The sequence below is a fragment of the Scyliorhinus torazame genome, chromosome 3 (genome assembly GCF_047496885.1).
Source record: "Scyliorhinus torazame isolate Kashiwa2021f chromosome 3, sScyTor2.1, whole genome shotgun sequence".
Taxonomy (NCBI): domain Eukaryota; kingdom Metazoa; phylum Chordata; class Chondrichthyes; order Carcharhiniformes; family Scyliorhinidae; genus Scyliorhinus; species Scyliorhinus torazame.
The window spans coordinates 16,262,975-16,285,618 of record NC_092709.1 but is presented as its reverse complement, the minus strand read 5'-3'; the positions used below and the strand labels follow the sequence as shown (position 1 = coordinate 16,285,618).

The 22,644-nt window shown below is 47.9% G+C and overlaps 1 protein-coding gene across 7 annotated transcripts in view; it reads left to right on the top strand.

Moving 5' to 3' along the window:
* The window catches only part of ccser1 (coiled-coil serine-rich protein 1), a 1,481,149-nt gene that overhangs the window by 1,244,155 nt on the left and 214,350 nt on the right, over window positions 1-22,644 (top strand). The window contains exon 10 of one of the 7 annotated variants that reach the window (XM_072495330.1): window positions 15,555-15,600. The exons of the other annotated variants lie outside the window; for them this stretch is intronic. Coding sequence (XP_072351431.1) covers window positions 15,555-15,600 — 46 coding nt within the window. The remainder of the gene's footprint in view (window positions 1-15,554; window positions 15,601-22,644) is intronic. 7 annotated transcript variants of the gene reach the window in all.

Here is a 22,644-nt window from a genome sequence, read left to right as displayed (position 1 = left end):
CCTCAGCCTGGATGAGGGCGGTGATTTTGCGCGCTTTTCGCGGACTCTCGTGCTTGTGCGCACCAAATGAGAGGACGTCGACGGACGAAATGTGCAGGCGCGCACCACGTACGACCGCGCATGCGCGGTGGCGCATAGAACGTACTGACGCTACGACGTGCGGCAACTGTGGCTCCGCCCATTTAAAACAGCAATGCCGTGCCAAATCCCGACAATGCCTGAGATGTGGCAAACTTGGCCACTATGCTGCCTTATGCCGAGCAGCTCAGCCTGCCAACTCATATCGCTTCAGCCAGCCTCGCAGGAATGTCCGGGCCGTTCAACCCAAGGTCACAGAGTCCAATGCGGACCGACCACATAACATTGACACCGAGGACCCGAAGGCGCCGTTTTGAGTCGGTATCATAACAAAAAACAGGGTGTCCCCGAAGTGTTGGTGGCCTGTATGTGTTCCACGGATTCTGAGCGCCCAACACAACACCAATGATATCCTGGAGATCAGATTTTGAATTCCTGGAGACTCTGGGCGCTCCTGGAGGATTGGCAATCCAAAATCTAACTGTGGTATTTCCCTTGTAACCTTTTAAGCGAACGGAACAAAGTTTGCCTTCGGTATACAGCATCGATCCAGACGATGAGTGGTGTGCCACCCTGACGGTCAACCAGAATTCGTCGCCCACCTCAGAGACTTAATTTATGAACTTTGCCGACTTATAGACTCTGAATTGTTTTGTTGCTTTGTTTGATCGTTTCCCTGGTTTGTATATAGTGTTGATCTCGTTACTCTTGTTGCATACTGTTTCTCTGCACCAGGCACCTTCCCATGTAAATAGCTTAGTTCTCATGTACATAGTCCTGTAAATATGTCTTCGCACCCCACACGTAGTTAGGAACATTCTCACCATACACTATTTATTGCCACACACATACATTCTTTTATAAAATGGGGATGTCATAATATACACCAGTATATCATGATGCAGATTCACACACACTGATGGACACCCAGTGGGACCAATCAACACACACAACACCGCAGCCAATCACCAGTTAGAGCACACACACTATAACGACAGGGGGCATCAGAGTTCCCGCTCATTCGAGCTGCAGCTTCCTAATAGGACAGAGCTCACAGCCTGCAGCACAGATCTTCACCATGTGCTGAGTGCATCGACTGGTTAGGACAAAGCACAGGTCTTTAGTTCAATCTAATATTGTGTTAACCCACAGTGAAAATATGTTAAACAGTTTCTGACTTAATAAAATAGTGTTGCACCAATTTAAGTGTTGGTGGCCTGTGTGTGTTCCACGGATCCAGAGCGCCCAACACAACACCAATGAGACCCTGGAGATCAGATTTTGAATTCCCGGAGACTCTGGACGCTCCTGGAGGATTGGCAATCCAAAATCTAACTGTGGCATTTCCCTTGTAACCTTTTAAGCGAACGGAACAAAGTTTGCCTTCATAATTTATTGAACAATGGAACACTTTCTGACAGAGCGCATTGCAATTAAGACATTAGTTGTAATGGTTGTTCTGGGATGTGCCTGTGGCTGGAAAACACTAAACTGATCAATAGCGTTTCTGCTGCTGTTCTGTCACACTCTTTAGTTGACTTACTTTGAAATGATTGCACACCAATAAAGATGCATCATTTTTTAAAATCAAAGTCTTATTTAAGTCTCTACTTTATTGAATGCATATGATTTATGGGTCCATATACAGAATATTGTTTCAGAGAGAAAATGTTATTGGTAAATACTATTAAAGGCTCTTTTAAGTAGGAGATGGGGGTGAGGGGGGCGACTTTTGCCAGCAATATTTATTGCGTGATTGCTTGTACCGTGGATTATATGACCATCCTTTGAAGTCCATGCCTATTTTCTTATTGCCAGTCTTAATTGTTGGCTTGTGATGTTTGAATGTTGTGGACCAGGAGATTAATTGGATCAATGAGCAATTAAGTCAGCTCCCCGCTTCCAGCGAGTGGCAGCTGATCTGCCTTGCAGCTGGGCTCATTCCCCGGTGCCGGATTGCATTGGGCAACCATCCCAAAGTGGCTCTCTGTTATCTTACCGGCCCCCTCCTCCCTCCATTCTCACCGTCTTCGAGCTGGTAAAAGTCTGCCCTTCAGCTGATCGTCTGCTGTCATCACTGCTCAGGCCCGTCGACCCCAATCATGGGCCATCCCTTGCAAGTTCTTTAAACATTCCTCTGAGACCCATGTGAATTAAGCAGACTTTTCAGTGGATGTTTGGTCCTTTTTTTCTGACAGGTATTGATCCATTGTCTTCACCTAGGAGTATGTTTCTCCACATGACAGGAAATTCCTTCGATCTCTAGTTTTGCTTAAGGCTAGAATAGTGTGACACTCTCCATGTCGACGTAGATTGGGAGAATTGCTTTCACTGCTGAATAACGCAGGGAATGATGCATTTTTAAGGAAGGTTTCTCCACGAGGGAGAAAGGAATGGGAGGATACGTTTGTTGGCTGAGGAGAAGGCTCTTGTGGAGTGGAAACATTACACAATTCTCCTGACAAGAATGATCAAGTTCACCAAAGCATTGGTGAGGCTTGTCTTTCTAGATGACTTTTCTCCACCATAGCTCTTAAATGTCCACTCAACGCATTCATATCGGTGGGAAGTTTCGTCCCTTCGTACGATCAAGAGATGCAATTTCCTCTTGCTGCGATTTAGCAAGTACGACGATCGTGATGGCGTAATAATAATAGTAATCTTTATTATTGTCACAAGTAGGCTTACATTAACACTGCAATGAAGTTACTGTGAAATCCCCAAGTCGCCACACTCCGGCACCTGCTCGGGTACACGGAGGGCGAATTCAGAGAATGTCCAAGTTACCTAACAAGCACGTCTTTCGGGACTTGTGGGAGGAAACCGCAGCGCCCGGAGGAAATCCACGCAGACACGGGGAGAACATGCAGACAGCGACCCAAGCCGGGTCTCGAACCTGGGACGATGGTGCTGTGAAGCAACAGTGCTCACCACTGTGCGACCGTATCGCCCGTGGCGCACGGGTTGTGGGCAGCATGGTTTACTAATCCAGTGACAATACCACTATGCCACCACCTCAACAATCTCAAATTGAAATTTGTAACATGGGCTGGTTTAACACAGTGGGCTACACAGCTGGCTTGTAATGAAGATCAAGGCCAGCAGCGCGGGTTCAGTTCCCGTACCAGCCTCCCCGAACAGGTGCCGGAATGTGGCGACTGGGGGCTTTTCACAGTAACTTCACTGAAGCCTACTTGTGACAATAAGTGATTATTATTATTAAAGGGCGGTAAATTGAGGAGGTGAAGGATATGAACAGTTGATGTACGGTGGTACAGAGATGATTGAAGTAAAGCAAAATGAAATAAAAATAATCAATGCTGTTTCTGTTATCCGGCAGTGTTTGATGACCTTACGAGAGGTGAACTGAAGTAAGTGGAATTACTGAGGTTAGATGATGTTGCCTGTCCTTTATTTCATCTGGACTTTTATCCGAGCATGGTGGTCACGCACCATAGCTGTGAGTCACTTCAATGGTCTGTGAAAGTTGTCATAGAAACAATCATTTTGGCTCAGTGCGGCATTTACCTGTGCCAAGCTCTATCTAATTGCCTGATGTTGCTACAATTTTCCTTTAATTCTGAGCCGTGAGCCAGTGATGATTGAATTATATGACGCAGCTGCAATTTCCTCAGCAGCATCTGAGTGCTTTCTGGTGACTGCTCTTGTTCTCTGTACCTTTTCAAATACCCGGTTTGACTGAAAACAGTGATGGCCACCACAATGGGTGGCCGTGCTTGATATAGTGCCGATGTTACAATTGATAAATGCCGACTTGCATCTGCACGATAACGTTATCACCTGGCACGCCCGTGCCTTTGAGACTCTTGGGCTTTCAATTGTTGTCACTCGCTGTAGCTACAATAATCGTGACAACATGCCATGCGGCACCAGGGAACAAGGTCTTTAGCGGTTTGAGTACCATGCTCTCCAAACTGGAATGACAATGAGCAATCCCCTAATACTGTGCTTCACTGTGAAATGAGCTTACGTTGTAGGACAGTGGAGTGCTTAAAAGCAGCCTTTTGTGGCTTAGTTGGTTGCTCTTTTGCCTCTGAATTTGTGTGCTGTGGGTTCAGATTCCACCCTCCGGACTTGAGCACAAAAGGCCTGGCTGACGCTCGAGGAGTTCTGTGTTGTCAGAGGCGCTGTCTCTCGGATAAGAAGTTAAACTGAGGCCCTATCAGATCAATGTTAAAGATCCCAAGGCACTATTTTGAAGAAGAGCGGGACAGTATCCTGGCTAATCTTTATCCCTCAATCAAAAACACAAAAAAAAAACAGATTATCTGGTTGTTAACACATTGCTTGCTAGGCACAAGTGGGCTGCTGCATTTCCTTTATTGCAACAGCGATTACACTTCCAAAAGAGGTGAGTGTATCTGCGGTGGTGGAGGGTGTGGGTGACAGCTGTGACGCAAGGTCTATGTCCTCATCGGATCCCAGGTCTGGGGTCTCCTGGGTCGAGCCTTGGACCGATGGACCTTGTCCCCGGCCCATGTGAGGTGCCTAGTCCGGTCTGTCCAACATCTGTCCTCTGTGCGTCACTGTCCAGAGTCCCCGTCCTCTGTCCATCACTGTCCTAGCTATCCGTCCTCTCTTTGTCCGTCTCATGGCCGTCATTGTCCTGACTGTCCGTCCTGTGTTCGTCAGTGTCGTTTCTGTCGGTCCTCTGTGCGTCCACTTCCTGGTCCCCGGCCTCGGAAGAGGGCCCTCCTGTCCGTCTTCCTTACCCTCCCTGGCGTGCGCCCCTGTGGGCGGATGAACTTGGACCTGGACGGCGGTGGCTTCTCCGAGACATCCCGGAATGATCGGCTGCTGGCCCTGGAATACAGAATAAAGCATGTATCGTTAGACACGCGGAGTCGGGTGTGAGGGGGTGGAGGGGGCAGTGTGAGGGGGTAGAGAGTGAGGTGGGGGGGGTTAGGGGGTGGGAGTGGGCAGTGTGAGAGGTGAGGGGCTGAGGGAGTGTAGCCAGGCAGGGGAGTCTCACTTGGTACTGCGCCTCCGATCTGGCACGGCGCTACCTCCTGGGTGGCGGCACCCCAGCGAGGTCTAGAGCCCTCTGCTCATGGAGGGTGAGGGGGTGCAGCACAGGTGATCCCCCTCCGGTTCTTGCACGCTCACAATGGTTGTGGGCTGTCTTGTCCTGCGGGGGGGTGGGGGGGGGAGCATCGGAGTTAGGCAGTCAGCAGCAAGACGCCCAGATGTTGGCAACATTATGACTGGGGGGGCACTGAGCACCACGCCATGGCAGCTCGCAAGGGGAGTAAGTTGCCCATGTGGGTCGGGTGCAACGTGGTGCCCTCCCCCTCCTGCGTGGGCGGGGGAGGCGGGGGGCGCGACACCTGGTTGGGGGGGGGGGGTGGTCCGGAGGAACTCTCGGGGTACTTACCCTGGCATCCCTCGTGAGGTCGTGGAGCTTCTTGCGGCATTGGTCTCCATCGCAGGGGGTGTGCCCCACAGCGCTGACAGCGATGACCACTTCACACCAGCTGCGCTTGACTGTGCTGGCCAGGTACCGGTGGCCACGTCTTGGGCACAGGATCGCCCTGCGCTCTTCAACTGCATCCAGCAATGCCTCCAGGTCATTGTCCCGGAACCTGGGAACGGCACGGCAGGGCTCAGCTATCTCTCTCTATCGGGGCCTGTGCGCGGATCGCCGCCGCTCTGGCGCCACGCCCACCGTGTTTCTCGCGGCCCGCTGCTGGCCCCCTTTCGGGGCCTGAATCGATGCTGCCGGCGGCCCGTTTGCACCGTCGTGAAACACAACGGCGTTCACGACAGCGCGGACATTCTGACTCCCCATCGGAGAATCCCGCCCAAGTACTCTTTCAGAAAGGAAGTCCAAATAAAGAGGATAATATTCATAAAAAACAATCACAGTCCCCTGGAGGTTCTGACAAGCTGTGATAAATGGAGAGGGGCTTTGAACAATCAAATCAGGTTTCTGATCTCCATCTTGCATTTCTTAGAAGTTGGGAATGGTAATGTCTGTGTATCAGGGCAGTGCACAGACCCTCTGTGCAGGCAATTGCAATGTGTACATTAGGATATTGGATTTCTTTGTGAGAAAATTAACAGAAAACGTGATGCAGGGAGTCACGGGGGAATTCTACCGACAAAATATTATAATATTTAGTCGCATCATGTGCCTGACATTGTTAGGTCGGAAGTCCCTCCCCATGGCCTGTCTGTCTCACAGACTGTGAACTCACATCTTCCAAAATAAGCCAGACTGTTATTAGCCCATTAACGCTATTGAGGTTCCAGTTTAAAGCGGCAGTATTTTGCTGCTTTACGTGTTAAGAGAAGATTGATTCTGCATAATGTTGGATTTGGTCAATCCATTCCCCAGGGGTCACAGTCTGAGGATATGGGGTAGACCGTTTAGGACAGAGATGAGGAGAAATTACTTCACAGAGAGTGGTGAGCCTGTGGGATTCATTACCACAAAAAGCAGTTAGATATAGCATTCGGGTGAAGGGGATCAAAGTGTCATGGTATGCAGACATGCAGATAATGATATACAGACAGGCAGCTAATGAACACAGAGAACAGGACATGACCAATGAGCAGACAGGACACTCAGGTGTGGTATCTCACTATAAAAGGCACGAGGCACTCACCCTCCGCCTCTTTCCACTGATGAACATCTACAGAGTGAGTCAGGGTGTATGTACAGTATCACACCTCCAGCACGTGGCTAAGAACTAGTCTGGTTCAGTCAGACAGAGTAACCTCACTTAGGATAGCAGAGAGTCTAACTCATAGAGAACTGTGCTACTGGTTCAATAAATCAGATTGAACTAACTTCAAGGTTAGGAGTATCTTTTGATTAAAGCTGCATCCAGTTGCGGCCTGTGTTATCCCAGAGTACATAACACAACATGCTACCAGGGGACTGCTTGGGGATCAAAGGATATGGGGGGAAGGTGGGGATCAGGTTATTGAGTTGGCTGAGCAGCCATGACTGGCAGAGCAGGCTTGAAGAGCCGAATGGCCTTCTCCCAATCCTATTTTCTATGTTTTTATTCTCGACTTCAGCCTGTTCCAGCTCTCTGTCAATAACAACCGGACGTAGCCTAAAGTCAGCTGACAAAATTGGGGTTGCATTGCTTTCTGGTTTCTCTGGTTGACCCCAGGTGTTTAGCAGTTATTCTAGTTAGCAGTTATTCTGGTTAGATTATGACCTGGTTATGGGCGGCACGGTGGTGTAGTAGTTAGCACTGCTGCGTCACGTCACCGAAGACTCGGGTTCGATCCCGGCCCCGGGTCACTGTCCGTGTGGAGTTTGCACATTCTCCCCATGTCTGCTTGGGTCTCAACCCCACAACCCAAAGATGTGCAGGCTAGGTGGATTGGCCATAATTTGCCTCTTAATTGGGAAGCCCATTATTTTTAAAAAAAGGTGATGGCCTGGTTATAGTTGTTTTTTCCTCTCATTATATATTTTGTAATGTGCGTGCAATTTTTTTCAAATGTGTGGTCATTTTGGAATTTTTTGCACAGATGCACGGCATGCTCAGGGATTTGCAGAGTACGGCCAGGCAGTTTACATGGCACAGTGATTAGCCTCATAGCACCAAGGACCCGGGTTGAATTACTGCCTTGGCTGCCACTCTGTGTGGAATTTGCACGTTCTCCTCGTGTCTGCGTGGGTTTCGTCCCACAGTCCCAAGATGTGCACGTTAGGTGCTTTGGCCATGCTAAATTGCTCCTTAGTGTCCCAAGAGGTTACGTGGAGTTACTGGGTTCAGGGATAGGGTCGGGGCATGGGCCTAGGTAGGGTGCTCTTTCCAAGGGTCGGTGCAGACTCGATGGGTCGAATGACCCCACGGCATGGCTATTTTGTGGCTACAGTGGAAGGGCTGTAGTGTGCTCCAAATGTTGCGTTGTGTATCAAGCAGTGGCAACAGAATTATTTGTACCATGTGCAGTGATTATGCCCCTCACCCACCCCATCTACTCTCCAGTTTGTAGCATTCCTAAATGGCCTTCGACATTGCCTAACACAAAGAATGAAGGTGAGAATTAAATAGTGCCTTTTTCAATCGCAGGACATCCCAATGTGCCATTGAATTAACCTTTGCACAAAAACAGTCTATTTATTGCTGTAACCGAGGAAATGCGGTAGCTCACTCAGAACAAACTTCCACAAAAATCACTGTGACAATGGCCAGGTCACATGTTTCAGTGATGTTGGTTGTGAGGTAAACATTGGTCAGGACATTGGGAATGATTCCCATGCTCTTCCTCCAATCAATGCCATGAGATCTTTTTATGTCCGGTTTTGAGGCCTTCGTTGGGCAGATGGTGCCTCCACCAGGACTCCTTTGTGCTTCACTGGAGTGTCACCCTGGATCGCCTGTTCCATCTGGAACTCTGGGGCGGGCAGGTGATTCCTGGTGGCGGGAGGCGACATCCCGTTTGCTGGAGCAGTATTCTCTATGGAATTCCCATTGAAGCCTCCCCACGCCATTGGGCAACCCGCGGGTTGGCGGTGGGTGCTGCCAACGGCACCAGGGAATCCCGCCACCAGCGAACGGCCAGAGAATTCCGGCCCTGATCCCAGCTGACTTCCTCAAGTGAGACCTGACATCTTCCACATTACACAACACCTCTCTACGGCATCACTGGCTATGAAGCATTTTGGGATGTCCCGAGGCTGTGAAAGTTGCTTTGTAAATGCAAGTTCTTTCTTTCTTTGGGTCCAGGATCTCGGCGAGTAAACCCCCCCCCCTTCCTGGTGGATTGGTTAGTTAGCCTCAACTAGGATTTTCTCTCTCACTGAAGAGGCAACACAGGCTCTTCTCACATTAGCCTTCGCAAAGCGAATAGGTGTCTGAACCATTGATTTGCGCAATGACAGAATGAGGATGCATTTACACTTTCCGTTGCTGAAATTGGAAAGCAGACACAGGGTCAGATCAGTGATTTTATTTCTCAACCGACTTGGGATCTGAAACCAAAATCCCCAGGGGCTGGTTTCATACGGAATTATACAAGCTTTCCCCAGATGACCACTTTCTTGTCAGCTAAATGCTTCCGATGCACAGATCTCTCTGGTTTCTCATTGATTTTTCTTCTCGCTCCTTTTCTGCCTCCCTTTATTTGTTGGACAAGATTTTCTTTTGCTCGGTTTCTGATGCGCAATTGACAAACAGATTGTGACAACAAATGAGTTTACCATGTCAAGGTGATGTCCAATCGGCTGTGTTTTCGGGAAGCTGTCAAGTTATATCAAAGGCATTTTATATCTACTTGCCTTTGGAATACTGGGATGAGGTGAATGTGGGCAGAAGGAAGGCTGAGACTGCAGACACAGGGAGCAGGCAACATGAGCAAAATCTTTTGGGCGTGGCTCAGTTGGTAACACACTTGAACTCTGAGTCAGAAGGTTGCCCTGCTCCAGAGTTCGAGCACGGCACGGCACTCGAGGCTGACGCTCGCTGAATAAAGTTTGGGGGGTAGCACCTTTTGGATGATATACCAAACCCCATCTGACATCTCTGATGGACAAGAGCTGTGACAGTTCTCCCCGGTGTCGTGACCAGTATTTATGCCTCAATCAACATCACAAAAAACAGATAGTCTAGTAATTATCATATTGCTGTTGGCGAGAGCTTGCTATGCACAAATTGCAATTGTTGCACTGTTGACATTGCAACACTTTCAAAGTACTTTGTTGACTTTCAAGTGCTTCGGGACATACTGTGGTCATGAGAGGCTCCAATTAATGCAAGGTTTTCTTTTGTTGAGGTCTTTTGGCTGATTTAGCACAGTGGGCTAAACAGCTGGCTTGTAATGCAGAACAATGCCAGCAGTGCGGGTTCAATTGACCTACCGGCCTCCCCGAACAGGCACCGGAATGTGGTGATTAGGGGCTTTTCACAGTAACTTCATTGAAGCCTACTTGTGACAATAAGCGATTATTATATGGTGCAGTGGGTAGCATCCCTGCCTCCAAGCCAGAACCTCTGGGTTCGAGAGCCACCCCAGGACTTGATGGTCAAGGAAGATGCGTTCATGATGTGGCCAAACAGGTTGAGTGTGTCAACCTGCAAAATCCTTCCCACAAGCCAATAGCAAGCTATAAACCTCTGGGCCACAGGCTAGCGATCCGTTCCAGGAACAACTAGCTGTAGAACAGATGAAAATCTGTCTTAGGTGTCGGAAGAAATTTGGAATTTCTTTCTTTTCAACTTGAAGTACGAAGAGTTGGAAGAATTTCTATTTTCCCCACCCATTTTAATATCTGGATAAATATCCATGAGAATGCAGATGCACAGGTACGTTTTCCAAAATATGGAGCCTCACTTGATGGATGTGTGGACTGCACAGATCAACGTGCCTAAAAATCTGTGGGACGGAGTAGTTTAGGTGCTGCTGGCATACTGTTGCCAACTCAGTTGGACATATTACTGGACATATCATCAATGACATATTGCGCCCCGACCAGCTCACTCCTCCACCCCCCTCTCCTCACACCACCCTCTCCTCACACCACCGACCACACTCTCACCATTGCCCCTCCGACATGTCCAGCCCCTTGCCTATGCCAATCAGAAAGTGAATAATGTGAACAATCTGTGACTGCTACCATTTACCCCCTCTCTCACCGGTGTCTTGACAGAAGGGGGAACTGAGCAAAAATAGAATTCATAACATCGGGAGAAACAAGAGATGTGACGATGGAAAGGGAGAGAAAGAAAACAAACAGAAGGTGTTGGAAGATTGAAGAAAGGATTTGGACAAAGGCTGGAATTCTCCGAGGCCGTTTGCAGACGGTGGGGTTCTTTCGTCTCATTGGCAGCTCACCCCCTCCTGCGGGTTTGCCGGCAGCATGAGTGGCTTTAATGAGAAATCCCATCGAAAGCAGCGAGAGCAAGGAATCCCACCGGCAGCGAACAACGCGTTGCCTCCCGCTGCCGAGAAACAGGCGGCTGGGAGGCCGGAGTATCCCACCCAAAGCGTTTTCCCATCCAAACTTATGAATTCTATTTTGTTCAATTTCGCCCTGAACCTTCCCCTCTATCTCTTTTGAATACTCTGAGAATGGGGTGCGGGACGTGTTTGCTTCTCTCTGCGCCCTCAGTGTCTAAATCAAACCCCATTCATGAACTTGCTCTTTCCCTGATCTCAAATCTGTCGATGTCTTCACTACTCCTAGGATGGAATTCTTCCCCAAAAATACCAACGGGTGGATCACCCATTGCCCAGCGAGGCTAGTGGGTTTCCCAGTCCGGCAGAGAATAAAGCGTTGGCCGGAAAATGGGATCGGCACGGGACACGAATCCCTTTACAATGCTCTAGTCCCCCGTTGAAGCGGCAGTGAGTTACATGCCTCACACCGATGGCAACGTGCAAACGGTTCATTAGCACCTATTTGCATCTGATCAACTGGCTGGAAGCTGGATTCTCCAGGCCCCCGTGATGCTCCAGCCCTCTCAGCCAGGATAAGGGGTGGCAGGGTGGTTAGCACTGCGGCCTCACAGTGCCAGGAACCTGGGTTCGATTCCGACCTCGGGTGGTTGTCTGTGTAGAGTTTGTATGTTCTCCCCGTGTCTGCATGTATTTCTTCCGGGTGCTCCGGTTTCCTCCCACAGTCTAAAGATGTGCAGGTTAGGTGGCCATGTTAAATTGCCCCTTAGGGTGGGGTCGCAGGAATAAGGGAGGGTGGGAATTGGGCCTAGGTAGGGTGGTCTTTCGAAGGGTCGGTGCAAACTTGATGGGCCTATTGGCTTCCTTAACGACTGTCAGGATTCTATGATTCACATGGGTGTGAATTGATGTGAGTATTTTCAAGCATGGCCCTTCTGGGCTGGACCCCATGGTGCGTCAAGTGCATAACAGACGTGTCTCGCAAGGTCCATCAGAAGGCCCCTCTTTCCCCAACACAACACAAATCCTGCCCCCTACCTGACCGTCTCCAGCCACCCCATCAGAATCCCTATAAGGACCCCCATAAGAGTCCCACCATAAGACCCCTGAAAAGACTCTCATCATAGACCCCCATCAGAGACCTCCAACTGAGATGCTAAACAGACACCCCCATTGGACCCCCTTCATCAGAGACTCCTGTGTGAAAGCTGAAGAACAGTCTCGACTGTCAGGTGAAAAATCACCACAATTTCACTTCCTTCCCTAACATCTGCTGCCTCAGACAAAGGTTTTTAAAGCAGCAGTGCCAGAGGCTTCGCTGAACAGCAAATAAAGGGCTTCAAACCCCTTGACAGCTTTTGAAATGCATATCTTCCATTCAATTTCACACAGCAATACATTGGATTCATCCGTGATTGACAGTTTTATTACTCCAGAAACAGATGCTTGGCGGATTGATCGATCTTTCCTTTCACGCTTGAATACATCTCATTTACTCTGCTTTGATGCCAACCGCAATGTTTGTAAACACTCCTGCCATGAATGGAAGCTCTTCACCACATCAAAAGCAGCTAAGTGCTTCGACTTCCTCTTATTCACAGCAGTGATCCCTCTAACCCTGGCAGTGCCCCTTGCCACCCTGGCAGTGTCAAACCGTGACAGTGACAACCTGTCACTGGCCTGCCCTGACCCCGGCCACCCAAGGGCCCCAGTGGCCTCTGAGCCCTCTGGTGCCATCGACACGGCTGTCCTCTGTTTACAGAGACCAGTGGTGATTCCCGCCAGGCTCATGCTGAGCTGATGGGGGCAATGATCCCTGGGAGACTGCAGCTGAATGTATAGTTTAAATTAGACTAAATACTCATTTAAATGGGCGTGTCTGGTTCAGGTCCAGCAAGGGTGCTGCGAGCAGGCAGCATCACACTCCATCCGGTATACCAGAACTCCGTTTGTTTCGGGAATATCCAACTATTTTCTGGGAATAGCGGGAGGTGTGCTGGGCGCAACATGGGGGAGAGAATCGCCCCCCACTTTGTTTTTCCTCCCCTCCCTCCAACAACCTTTGGACGTCTAAAGATCCAAACTTGAGTCATCTTGTAACATTTTGTCACATGAGTCCGTCTGTTACACCTTTTGAAATCTTCATATTTTGCACCAGTGGCCTGTATTCTTCATCTTGATTTTTTTTAACGCCACTGCTTCCTAGTCAGAAGATTATTTATTTACAAAGATAGGAAAACATAACCTGATATTTCAGTGCAGGAATAAGGGAAAACTGCACCGTTAAAGGGCACATCTTTCATGTGAAAACCTGAACCAAGATCCCGTCTGCAGGCGGTTGTAGAAGATACCATGGTACGATTTGCAAAAGAGCAGTTATCTAGACATTAATTTTATCGCAGTGTGCGGAATCCTGTACATAATTTTCTATCTTTACCGACACAATAATAGTGAAATGAAATGAAATGAAAATCGCTTATCGTCACAAGTAGGCTTCAAATGAAGTTACTGTGAAAAGCCCCTTGTCGCCACATTCCGGGGCCTGTTCGGGGAGGCTGGTACGGGAATTGAACCCGCGCTGCTGGCCTGCCTTGGTCTGCTTTAAAAGCCAGCTATTTAGCCCTGTGCTAAACCAGCCCCATACCTAGTGACCGCTCTTCAAAGGTATTGATTGCAAATCATTGTGGACATCTTGTCGATGGGAAAGGAGCTGGATGAATGCAGATTTCTTTGGAAAATAAGAATGAAAAGCACACTGAGAAGGTGCCTGTGTTGCCAGAGATGTCGGCCCAAATGCTCTGGCCTGTTGGGATACACTTTTCCCGCTGGCAGAGCACGCCCGCCCATGGGTTTTCCGGCAGCATGGGGTGGCTTCAATGGGAAATCTCATTGACAAGCGGCAGAAAGAGAGAATCCCGCCACCAGCGAACGGCGCAGCGCTGGGAAACATGCGGCTGGGGGACGGGAAGATTCCGCCCGTCATCTTTCAGGTGAAAAGGTTGAACTGAGGCCCGCTGTGAACACCTGTTTCAGTTGGCTGCGAGAGCGCCTTATGTAATTAAGTGGAGTCGTTTTGGATAGCAGCCCACCTTAGCTCGGACCTTTCTCCAGAATAATGCTGAGTCACCAATCTTGCTGAGCAGGGGAGCAGGAATAGCAGGTGATTAATGCATGTTTTATCTATCTCAGAGCAACACAGTGGTGACGCGAGTTTCTAAATGTGCGTCGGGCTTCTTTACAAGAGCTTTGAGACATATCTGCAATTGCAAAATGCATTCGTGCTCACAGCTCTGCTTCGAGTGGCTTCTGAAGTGTCTGTTTACTTTGCTCAGTGTCTACACACAGGCTTAACAAATCAAGCACAGTGAGCATAGATCAGTTACCAGACACATACAATCAAACACAGAACAATCAAACAATTGAACATCACAGGTGACAACAGTGAGGTTGGAAGAGCTCACACTGTCGCAGTAGGAAATGCCCCTTGGAAGAGTAGCATTTGGCCTCCACTTATCAAACCAGGGAGTGTCTGACCCATGTTGACTCCAATATTGATATTGTTCACCTCTTGACCCCCACTTCAGTGATAGCATAACTCTAATTTAAAACAACTTCTAAATGACATTATCTAAATTATAATTCTTAAAGTATCGTACGTGGATATTCTGTCTGCTTATTTATTTATATCTCCATCCTTCTGTACATTTATATGTCCATTTATCTGTGTTTGCATGAGTGTTCTCATCAAAACTGTTTGACTGCCCAGGGCCGATCCTCAATTTATTTGTATGCTTCTTGTAAATATATTTTCTGCATCCATTCTCTGTACACTGTGAATAGGTTTTAAGCATGTATGACCTTGTCGAGATCTTAAATGAAGGAACCTCTTTTTCAGAAGGTGACTGAATGGATACTTGCCTCAACATTATTCCTGTTCTTGGTGAGCGACACAAGGCGTTGCTGGGGTTTTCCTTTAACTCACGGGGAGTGATGTCTGGTGCCATGATCACTCTTATGTGTGAGATGAGACAGCATTTTAAACCTATCAGCATTTCATTCGATTTGCCTTTGGACTCAACTCTCTGATGCCCAACTCCAGTGGTTTCCACTGGACCCAACTGGTGGACCTGATTTTAAAAAAAATGCTGCCTTCATGTCCATGAACAACTTACATGTTTTGTTATGGATTCCCAGCGATGCTTCAGGCTTGAAGTTTATTGCTGGCTGCTTTTGGGTGCATGGAGACTGAAGACCCCATCCTTGAAAGTGCTTGAGAAAATCCAACGAGGGTAAAAATTATTTGCTAAAGAAAAATAAAACAAATCGATCTGTTTTCAGAAAAGAAAACATCCAAAAGATAGTGTCCCCTCATTGAAACCAGTGAGTGAGGTTTGTGTATGTAAAAAGTATATGTTATAAAGCTGTCAATTTGACCTGCGTGATCCATCAGAAACTACTGGAGAGGGTTGAAATGAAGGAAAGCACTGCCTGTTATGGTTCTTTCTTTTCCTTTAGTTTTACTGTTTTCATTTTCTTTCTGCCTGTCACAATTAATGCTTGCATCCCTTGCTCGCAATTTGTTTTATTCACAGGGCACAGTGTACAGAAGTGCTCCTGTATCTTCTCGCAGGCAAATATGTGAGTTCTCACCTCTGCTCTGTGTTGTACTTATTGGCTATGTGTACTAAGCTGTAGCATGGCACATCCATTAAGTTTTACATGCACCAGTCCCAATCTGCAAAGTCCATTATATTGCTCCATTAAATGGTTCAGCTCTTCTCACTGCTTGCTGCTTTCCTGTTTGTCATCTCTCACCCTTTGGAGAGTACAGTGGCACTTATTTTACGCATGGCAAGAACCGGAAGGGATCGATTTGTCGTCTTTGCTTACAGACTGCACACTCTCAATAATGGAAAGGCGCCGGAGAGTGTTAAAGGGTATGCCACCCCACCTGTGGTGGCATCATAACTATCAGCATTGCAAGGGTTAATGTAGTGTCGAGAGCAGCCACCAGAGGGAGCTGCAGATGCAACTATATAAGCCAGTGATGCTAAACCTGAGGAGAAGACTGGATGCAGGAGATAGCTAGTGAAGGTTATAAGAGCAGATAGTGTGAGTAAGGTTAGATTATAGTTTATACCAGTAGTGAGATTAGCAGTAGATGAGTGTAGTTAGATGATATTGATCAGCTGTGCATTCTTAAGGGCTAAGTGTCCAATCCCAGTTTAGTGGTGCAAATAAAATCATAGCTTTGTTTAAGTTAAAAGCTATTCTGTGGTCTTTGTGAACTCTACGCCAACCATCCTGAAATAAGCAACACAAAGATCACCACACCACCCCCCTCCACCCCTATCAATTTTAATTAATATTTTGCCTGGATAATGTTTCTCACTCCTATGGGCCTAATCAACCCATCACCCTCTGCATCTTAAAATTCAAAGCAGGATTTTCTTGGCTCAGTGATTGCAGTTTTGTCTCTGAGCTTAGAAGGGTGCGGGATCGGGACCCGTCCCGGAGACCTCAGCACAGAATCCAGGCGGACGCCCCCAGTGCAGCGGTTCAGGACTGCAGTAGTACTGGGCTGCAGCGCTGTCGGAGGTGCCGTCTTTCCAATGAGCTAATCAAACGAGATGCTGACTGCTCTTTCAGATGGGTGTATAAGATTCCGGAGCACTGTTTCAAAGCAGCATTCTCCCAGCCAATATCTATCCTTCAAAACAAAAAAAATACTCACACACAGTTCATCTGGCCGTCATCCTCTTATTGCTGGTGAGTCCTTCCTGCGCGCAAATTGGCTGCTGAATTTCATACATTATAACAATGGCCACATGAAAAGTATTTAATTGACTTTAGGTGTTTCGATGTGGCGCGAGGGTGCGAAAGGTGCAATATAAACAAAGATTCTTTCTAGGAATATAAATGATGGACTGATTTTAAATTAATAGAATTGCACCCCAACACATACTGCTGAGAATGCTGGACAAATTTAAAATACATATCTGTCTGGCTCTGTTAACATGTAGATATGACAATAGCCTGGTGGCTGCGGCACAGGTTGTGGGTTTAAATCCCAACGTAGTGAGGAGTAGAACTGAATTCTGTAATTCTGGTCATTTGGGAGGCTCATTAGGATGGCACAGCAGCACAGTGGTTAGCACAGTTGCTTCACAGCTCCAGGGTCCCCGGTTCAATTCCCAGCTTGGGTCACTATCTGGGCGGAGTCTGCATGTTCTCCCCATGCCTGCTTGGGTTTCCTCCGGGTGCTCCGGTTTCCTCCCACAGTCCAAAGATTAGTTTGATTGGCCACGCTAAATTGCCTTTAGTGTCCAAAAGAGATTAAGTGAGGTTACGGGGACAGGGTGGAGGTGTGGGCTTAGGTAGGGTGCTCTTTCCAAGGGTCGGTGCAGACTCGATGGGCCGAACGGCCTCCTTCTGCATTGTAAATTCTATGATTCATACCAGAGAAAATGATCATGGAAGCTGCCACAATAAAACCCCAATTATTTGCCCCCACCTGTCCGTTCCACCCGACACGCAACTCTAAACCTGCATGAATGCTTTTGTGGCAATTCAGGAGTAAGTGCTACCTTGCCAGTGACACCTGCATTACAAAACGGCTACTGACTCCCAGCTGTTTTCTGAGAAATTCTATTTCCACTAAATACTCCTTTTGCTTAATGCTACCCAATCAAATCTCATTTGAAAAGCTTCCTCCAATATCACTCTTAAAAGCCCAATGTCTCAATAACATTTTATCTTGCAAGGAACCTTTTCTTGGTGCTACATGATGGAAGATGCAGTAACTTTGTGCTTTGATTTTTGCAACACTGCTGCCACGCCTGGCTTTAACAAACTACTTTTTGAATTAAACAGTATTCATGCATTTGCTTTGCCCTGAGAACAATACGGAGTTCAAGGTAATTGCAGGGTATATACAAGTTATAATCAACGCCTACAGACATAGTTAGATGCATCTGAGTGCACTAACAGGTAGAGAATCCAGATCAACTGGATCCAACATCCAACAAGTGATTTGAGAAATATTCGGGGGGCAATTCTCTCAAAAATTGATGAGGGGGAGGATTCTCCGGGCCCCCAGCTGCCTGTTTCTTGGCAGCAGCCCGTTCGCTGGCGGCGGGACTCTCTGGGTGGGATTCTCTGGGCGGGATTCTCTCATCCCAGGGCCAGGCCGGAGAATCGGCACGAATCGCGCCACGCCGCCCCGACGCTGGGACACAATTCCCCGCAGAGCGGCGAATCGGCGCCATTGGCACTGGCATGGTCGGCACAGCGCGGGTCGGGGGCTGCTCTATGCAGCCTCGCCCCCGCCGATTCCCGGCCCGAGCGGCCGTCACAAAAATCCCGAGTCCCGCCAGCTCCATTCTGACCTTGAGACATCCAAAAATCCCGAGTCCTAGCTGGCGGGACCTCGGTGTGGAAAGGTCCGGGGGCGGCCTGGAGGGGGGTATGGGGGGTCCGATCCCGGGGGGGGGGGGGGGGTCCTCCGTTGTGGCCTGTCCCGAGGTCGGAGCCCACCGATCGGCAGGCTGGCCTCTCGGGCTGGGGGCCTCCTTTCTTCCGCGCCGGCCCCTGTAGCCCCACGCAATGTTGCGTCGGGGCCGGCGTGGAGAAGGGAGCCACTGCGCATGCGGCATTGGCAACAGTGCCACTGCGCATGCGTGGACCCCGCGGCGCTCAGTTGACGCCGGGATCAGCAGCTGGAGCGGCGTGAACCGCTCCAGTGCCATGCTGGCCCCCTATAGGGCCAGAATTGCTGATCCTGAGACCACGTTGACACCATCGAGAAACGCGACAGCTAGCCTCAGGATCAGAGAATCCCGCCCTCTGTTCCCACTGCTGTCAATGGGATTTCCCATGAAAAACTGCCCACCCGCCTGGGAAATCCGTGGGTGGGAGTGCGCTGCCAGTGGGAACAGAGAATCCCAACGGCTGGACAATTCCGGCCTAAGTGTCATTTTGGGCGGGAGAACCGTTGAGAGTCTCGCCGGCTGTCTGACAGGATTCCCATTGCAATCCCCCCCCCGCACTTAGTTGTATTTTTGGAACTTGGGAGATTCACAGTGAATTCTCCCACTAAGATTTTTTGGGGGAGTTAAATTGAAGCCCTGTCTGCCCTTTCACGTGGATTGAAAAGATCTCATCATCCTGATTTTGAGGAAGTGCACGGAAGTCATCTCTGATGCCCTGGAAATAATTTATCCCCCAATCAACATCAGAAAAACAAATTGTCTGATGACATTGCTGTCCACAAACAGTTTGTCGTTTTTCTTAAACAGTGACGACACTTCAAAAGTATTTAATTGGCCGTAAAAGGCTTTGAGACATCCTGAGATCATGAATAATTTATAAATACGAGTTTTTTAATTAAAAAATAAGCGACGTGACTCACCAAACAACGATTGAAAGAAAGGTCACCAGCATGCCAAACTGCCCAGTTTATAGCTTCATTGTTGATGACGTTCAACATGATTTTCATTCATCTCCCAGCTTTATAAAAATTATTTTCAGGAGATGTGGGCCTCACTGGTAAGGCCAACATTTGCTGCCCATCCCTAATTACCCTTGAACTGAGTGGCTTGCTAGGCCATTTCAGAGGGCAGATGAGAATCAATCACATTGCTGTGGGCCTGGAGTCAAATGTAGGCCAGACCAGATCAGGGAGGCAGATTTCCTTCCCTAACGGACATTGGTGAATTAGATGGGATTTTGCAACAATCAATGACAATTTCATGATCACTACGACTGAGATTAGCTTTAGATCCAGATATGATTTATCAACTGAATTTATTGATTAATTGAACTTAAATTCCACCAGCTGCCATGGTGGGATTTGAGCCTGACTCCAGAGCATTAGTCCTGGTCCTCTGGGTTATTAGTCCAGTGGCTATGGCACCACCATGATGGCACCATCTCCCGACCTTCTGTCAAGCAGGCCAGCTTTCTCTTGCCAGGGAGAAATAATTATTTGTTTAACTCTTAAGGCGTAGTTGACTATATGGTTAGGACTCTCACATCTGGAGATATAAGCTGAATAGTTCACGCTGGATTGGAGAATCGGAGCACATTATCAAAAGTGGTACCTCAGTGCAGAGCAGAGGGAGAACAACATCATTCCGATGCTTTGTTTTTGAATACAGTCTTATCTGCAAGATCAGGTATTATGTAAAAAATCGGGTAGCATCATTCAAAAAAGAACCAGGAGTTTCTTGATTACCTGACAAGAATTCCTTCCTCAACCAAAACCAATCAAATCAGTTTGACTGAAGTGGCTTCATGAATGCAGCTCACCGTTATTGCATTGAGGATTGGCCAACTGACTGAAAGCAGAGAGTTGGGCTCAATGGGTCCTTCTGCGTCTGGCGAACTGTAACTAGCGGGGTGCTGCAGGGGTCAGTCCTCAGACCTCAACTGCTCGTAATCTATATAAAGATGTCCGACAACACCAGGTTAAAGTCCAACCGGTTTGTTTTGAATCACTAGCTTTCGGAGCGCAGCTCCTTCCTCAAGTGAGCTGTGCTCCTGATTCACCTGAGGAATGAGTAGTGCTCCGAAAGCTCGTGATTCGAAACAAACCTGTTGGACTGTAACCTGGTGTTTGTAAGACTTCTTACTGTGCTCACCCCAGTCCAACGCCGGCATCTCTCCATCAATCTATATAATGGATTTGCAACCAGGGACAGAGTGTCACATAGCAAAATTTGCAGGTGATATAAAATAGGTGGGAAAGCAAGCAGTGAAGAGGAGATAAAGATTTTACAGACGATATAGATAGGCTAAGAGATTGGGCCAAAATTTGGCAGGTGGAGTTTAATAGAACAAAGGGAAAAGAATAGTACAGCACAGGAACAGGCCCTTCAGCCCTCCAAGTCTGCGTCGATCACGTATCCTATCTAGACCAACCGCCTGTATCCTTCTATACCCCGTCTGTTCATGTGCCTATCCAGATAAGTCTTAAAGGTCGCTAATGTATCTGCCTCAACCACCTCACTTGGCAGTGCATTCCAGGCCACCACCACCCTCTGTGTAAAAAACTTCTCCCGTACATCTCCACTGAACCTACCACAACCGCCCCCCCCCCCACCCCATCTTGAACTTGTGCCCCCTTGTAATTGTCATTTCCGCCCTGGGAAAAGGTCTCCCAACTGTTCACCCTATCTATACCCCTCATAATGTTATAAACAGGTCATCCCTCAGCCTCCGTCTCTCTGGGGAGAACAATCCCAGTTTATTCAATCTCTCCTCATAGCTAATACTCTCCATACCAGGCAACATCCTGGTAAACCTTTTCTGGACTCTCTCAAATGCCTCCACGTCCTTGTGGTAGTGTGCTGAATGTAGGTAAGTGTGAGATTATCCATTTTGGCCGAAAACATAGAATGGCAAATTATTATCGAAATGAAAAGCCGATTCTAGATGTGTCTGGGACGAGGGATCTGGGTGTCCTTGTTCATGAATCGCAGAGAGTCGGTATGCAGGTACAGCATGTCGTTAAAAAGTCAAATGGAATGTTAGTGTTTATTGCAAAAGGACTGGAGTATAAAAGTAGAGAAGTGTTGTTGCAATTGTATAGGGTGTTGGTGAGGCCACATCTGGAGTATTGTGTCCAGTTTTGGACTCCTTATTTGAGGAAGGATGTGGTGGCATTGGAGGCAGTTCAGAGGAGGTTCATCAGATTGATTCCGGGGATGAAAGGGTTGACGTATGAGGAGCAATTAAACAGTTTGGGCTTACACTCGCTGGAGTTTAGAAGGATGAGAGGGGATTTGATTGAGGTGAATGAGATACTAAAAGGGATTGATAAAGTAAATGCAGACCAAATGTTCCCCCTTGTAGGGAAATCTAGAACAAGAGAGAGGTCATGGATATAGGTTGAGAGGTAGTAGATTTAGAACTGAGAAGAGGAGGAACTACTTCCCGCAGAGGGTGGTGAATTTGTGGAACTCGCAGTGGTTTCAAGAATAAGAAGGAGATAGATGTATTTCTGATTTTTTAAAATGGGATAAAGGGATATGGGGAACAGGTAGGGAGGTAGTTCTGAGTCCAGGAGGAGATCGGCCATGATCTGATTGAATAGTGGAGCAGGCTCGGAGGGCTGAATTGCCGACTTCTGCTCCTAATTCCTATGTTACCTTTTTGAGGGCAGTTTGTGATGGACAATAAATACTAGCCTTGCCAGTGATGCCCAAGTCCCTCGAATGAATAAATAAAAATGATTGATAATTCATTTGTTTGCTGTTTTTAGAACCTTGCTTTGTTTAGATTGTCCGCCATTTGTTCTTGGAGAACAGTGACTACACTTCTACAGTAAGTCATTGATGGTGGGGGACTGTGAAGCTGCGATAAGGTACGACATAAACGCAAGTTCTTTCTGCTTTCAAATTCTCTCATCCCAGAGTTTGAAGGTTTTTTTTTCGTGCAGTCTCTGCAATAATTTTTCTTCAATGAGAAGAAAATGCGCTTCCTTAAGTTTTGTTCTCCTCCAGCAGTTGGATGTGGTGGATTTTGATTGAGTCATGTTCACGAGATGATGTTGGAATCCGAAGGCCATTCAACCCTTTTGTTTCAAGGGAATTCACTGCCTGAAGCAGTTGTAGAGGCAGAAGAGCCGAACTCGTTTGAAAGGTGTCTGCATTTGCACTTCAAGTGCCATACTAAATGCTG